This window comes from Battus philenor, unplaced genomic scaffold (genome assembly GCF_028537555.1).
Source record: "Battus philenor isolate CCGP_79_NKW_IND1 unplaced genomic scaffold, ilBatPhil1.0.hap1 SCAF_9, whole genome shotgun sequence".
Taxonomy (NCBI): Eukaryota; Metazoa; Arthropoda; class Insecta; order Lepidoptera; family Papilionidae; genus Battus; species Battus philenor.
Window position 1 is genome coordinate 421,725 of NW_027181759.1, and position 4,679 is coordinate 426,403.

The 4,679-nt window shown below is 38.7% G+C and overlaps 2 protein-coding genes across 2 annotated transcripts; both read left to right on the plus strand.

Moving 5' to 3' along the window:
* Positions 1–1,235: 1,235 nt before the first annotated feature.
* Positions 1,236–2,085, plus strand: LOC137932305 (alcohol dehydrogenase-like). The gene has a single exon (XM_068775911.1). It carries the CDS (start codon positions 1,267–1,269, stop codon positions 2,029–2,031), a length of 765 nt encoding a protein of 254 aa, XP_068632012.1. The 5' UTR covers positions 1,236–1,266; the 3' UTR covers positions 2,032–2,085.
* A 689-nt stretch (positions 2,086–2,774) lies between these two features.
* LOC137932211 (alcohol dehydrogenase 2-like) lies at positions 2,775–3,689 on the plus strand. The gene has a single exon (XM_068775812.1). The coding sequence runs from the start codon at positions 2,853–2,855 to the stop codon at positions 3,603–3,605; it is 753 nt and encodes a 250-aa protein (XP_068631913.1). The 5' UTR covers positions 2,775–2,852; the 3' UTR covers positions 3,606–3,689.
* Positions 3,690–4,679: the final 990 nt, after the last annotated feature.

The window sequence follows — 4,679 nt, forward strand, 5'->3', positions numbered from 1 at the left end:
TGACTACACCTCCAATTCAACTCCGATGAGTAGATTTCAGGGAAGCTCTAAAACATCTTGATCAAAATGCTATAATATCTGGTGGTCTAGATGGAGAACATTGAGAAGTGAGGGACGTGGTACCGTGGACCTTATAAGAAGGCTCCAAGTCACCCAGACAGCAATGGAGAGGTCTATTCTCAGAGCTTCACTTTCGCTCTAGAAAACCAATCAGAAATGGGGAGAAGAAGGTTCTTCTACGGTTCTCCTCATATCTGAATCGTACCTACGCATTCGTACTATGTAGGTACCTACTGAAATACTCGAAAAATTATTGATCTGAAGTGGACCGACCATCTTTGGAGCCGAAAGGTTTTTGAGAAGCGACCACGAACTGGTAGACGCGACACTGTAATACCCCCCCCCCCTCCCTTGTTTCCTGGAAACATAGTAAAGTTACGGGAAGTCGCCCACCTTAAAGTGGGTGTCTGTCATTTAGCAAAAAACTAATTTACAATTAAGAAGGTTGCAACATTTAAAAAATGGTACCAGTGGTTAAAATTATTTCTCTAGCATCATCAATTAGGTCATAAATTAAACTTGATGTAAATACTTTGTCCGCTTGGACCACACGCTGGGGCCGTCATCGACGCTTTTGGAAAGCTTTTGTGAAGGCAGCACGCGTCGGCGAATGAAAACAGAAAACTTTAATGACAGGTGAGGCAATGCGCCCGGATTGCGTTTCAGCAATGGTTGACATTGAAGTTTAATTGAGCGTGTTACAGGATCTGCACATGCAGTACTCAGGAGATCCTATTTATTTCTCTTACTAACGTGCCCCTGGATAAGCAGCTCCGATGATACGAGTCGCTGTAAGATTTCCTCCCACTTCTCTGTCTATCTCTCACCCATAGAGGCACGCGCACGCACAGATTCAGAGAGGATTCCGTAAGGTCCTTTATTGGATACGTCCAGAGCAGCTGGTTCACCGGGACAATATATTCCCTTTAGTAATTCCGAGTCCTGCATTGTAACTGCGCTTTTTTCTAAATTATATTCTCACTTTTTATAGAGAATATTCTTTTTTCTTCATCAAAGAGCACTTTGCGCAAATCAAGAGTAATTTTAATTTTAAATTACCTAAGAATTGAGTAGAATTGTTGTTTACATTATTTTTATCAAAATATTTTTGATAATTTTCAGCGCGCTAGCTTGTGCATTTGTTATTCATTCAAATTCAGTACAATCGCCTATAACGACCAACACACACGTATTACAAGTTGTAACATGGAAAGAGATCTACAGAACAAGACTGTGGTGATCACTGGAGGAGTTTCCGGCATTGGCCTCTCCATCGTTGAAACTTTTCTTGAAAAAAATGTTAAAGCAATTATTATTTTGGACATCGACGAGACATCGGGTAAACAAGTTCAAGAGAAAATGAACGCTGAATATGGTAAAAACAAAGTAATTTTTTACAAGTGTGACGTAACAAAAGACCTGGATGTGATTTATGAAAAAATTATGAACGATTTCAAGACAGTGGATGTTCTGGTTAACAGTGCAGGTGTGGCCGATGAAATAACGCCAAAGAGGACGATCGACTTAAATGTAACTGCAGTAGTAGAGTGGTCTTTCAAGTTTTGGGATCACATGAGAAAGGACCGATTCGGAAGAGGAGGGACAATTATGAACCTGGCATCGATCTCCGGTTTCAAAATCAACCCCTTTTCGCCAGTGTACCAGGCTTCGAAGTTCGCTGTGATGGGTTTCACGCGATCACTGGGCCACGAATACAACTATTCTAAATTCGGTGTGAGGGTCGTAGCTATTTGTCCGGGCTTCACCGAAACACCACTATGTGCCGACGTGAAGTTGAGAGTTCCGGAAATGGAAAAAGATCTGCAGTTATTCATGAGACAAAATCCTTGGCAGAAACCGGAAGCAGTTGGTAAAGCAGCAATGGACGTGTTCGAGACAGCGGACAGTGGCACTGCGTGGGAAATCGAAAATTCGAGACCCATTTCCCAGGTTCTATATACGTTTAATTGAATTCCATCTTCGTCTAACAAATCTGTTTACAAATTCTTCATACTGTTGTTTAAGGTAACAGCCATTGTACATTACTCTGTTATTTAGAATTTATAATAAAATTGTTATAAAAAATATTCATATAGTTCTAATTCAATTCCCTTTCTTGGTATCGAAATTGTTAAAAAAAATTACAAAAAAATTGTCTGGAGACATATACATGCATTGAACCATTGAGATAGTGTTGATGATATATATTCATTAAACAAAAGAAAACTTGATTGATTTTTTTGCTGTTGGCAATGGTTATTGCTTCTCTTAGGTGATACGTAATGATATATTTTAATTCACAAATTCAAAACGATCCAGAGTTTTAACTAGTCATGAGATTTTCAGCAGTAAAAACGTAGCAAAAAAATAAAAATTACGAAAACTTTTTCGTTCATCCATGTTTCAAATTTTGAATGTTTGCCTAAGCTATTTTTAACAATATAACATTTAGATTAGACATAGTTTTCTGTCCTAAGAAAGCAATGTATTATTTAGTAATCAAATTTCTACAACATCTCAAGATTGGGTATAACGAAACGGAAAGGACAGAATGCTAACGCAGGGTTTCACTTCATTTCATAATAACATTTTTACTTTTTACTGAAAGTGTTCTGTTACCATAACTTTCATCAGAGAACACTATGCGAAAATAAAAAGTTAAGATATTGACTAAGATTATTGTTAACTAATTTTTATCTAAATACTTTCAGATAATTTGCTTCGATAGTGTATCGACGAAATTCAGTACGATCACCGATAACCACCAACACACACGCATTACAAGTTGTAACATGGAAAGAGAACTACAGAACAAGACTGTGGTGATCACTGGAGGAGTTTCTGGCATTGGCCTCTCCATCGTTGAAAATTTTCTTCAAAAAAATGTTAAAGCAATTATCATTTTGGATATTGACGAGACATCAGGTAAACAAGTTGAAGAGAAAATAAACGCTAAATATGGTAAAAACAAAGTGATTTTTTACAAGTGTGACGTAACAAAAGATTTGGACGTGATTTATGAAAAAATTGTGAATGATTTCAAGACAGTGGATGTTTTAGTTAACAGTGCAGGTGTGGTCGATGAAATAACGCCGAAGAGGACGATCGACGTAAATGCAACTGCAGTAGTAGAGTGGTCTTTGAAGTTTTGGGATCACATGAGAAAGGACCGCTTCGGAAGAGGAGGCACGATTTTGAACCTGGCATCGATTTTCGGCTTTAGAGTTAATCCATTCGCGCCGGCGTATCTTACTTCGAAGTTCGCTGTGATGGGTTTCACGCGATCTCTGGGGCATGAATACAACTATTCTAAATTCGGTGTGAGAGTCGTAGCTATTTGTCCGGGCTTCACCGAAACACCTCTATGTGCTGACGTCAAGTTGAGGGTTCCGGAAATGGAAAAAGATGTAGAGTCATTCATGAAACAATGTCTTTGGCAGAAAACGGAAGCAGTTGGTAAAGCGGCAGTGGACGTGTTCGAGATTGCGGACAGTGGCACTGCGTGGCTAATCGAAGGTTCGAGACCTATTTCACAGGTGTTATAGTTTATCTACCTTCGTCTAACGATATCGTATGTTTAAAGATTCAAAATTTATTTAATTTTAAAACCGTTTGACGTATATTTTCATATGAACAATCAAAAATGTCTCTCTTTTTTTATTTTGGCCTACAGCTGTGTACAATGTTTCTCTTTTATTTAAAATGTTTAACAAACTGGCCAATTAAAACATTTTTGTAATATTGTTTCAATATTTATTACTTCCAACATAGATATCTATGATATACCATAAACACTACGCCTGGCAGGCGGGTTGACCATTGCAGTCTGGTAGTATGATACGCAAAGGACCCCGCTGTTCATCATCTGGAATCTTTTTTAGGACCAGTGGCCAGTATCCTTCATAATTAATGTACAAAGTTACATAAGATTATATCACGGGAATCGAACTTGTAATCTTAGATCGTAAATATCAGTCCTCTACTGGGGGGGTATCTATATCACTTCTGTATTTCACGAGAAGAATTTTATAACAAACCAATTTGAATTAAGAAGGACTTAATTATAAATTGAATGGACGAATTCAAAACGCGTCTTTGTCAATCTCTTCTTCTTTTTAGCCAATGAACGCCCACTGCAAGGCATTGACCTTCATTTTTTGTTTTGTCGTTGTCAGAGATTGTCACGTTGACCGGTCTTGCACTGCCAGCTTCCCGCGATCTCAACGATGCCGTCGATCCACCTAGCGTGGGGCTCACCGCCGCGTCCACCAGCTCTCAAGGACTCATGGCCCCAGTGGCCATCGCTTGCACGAGTGCTGTTCCCCACCCACTGCCAATTCAGATGAGCAATTCTTTGGACAAACTTCGGTGATTTTGGTTCTTCTATGGATCTTCTCATTTCTGATTCGAGCATAGCCTTCTCCATTGCTCTGTGCGTTACCTAGATCCTTCTTAGGAGGCCCGTCTTAAGTGACCAAGTCTTAGGTCCGTATTTCATCACAACAATCTCGGTCTAGTTTATTTTTATGATCCCCTTCATAAATTTCCTTTAATAACGTAAATAGAGCAATTCATTCTTAAGCTATATAATCACATAATAATTCTAAATCATTAGTAGT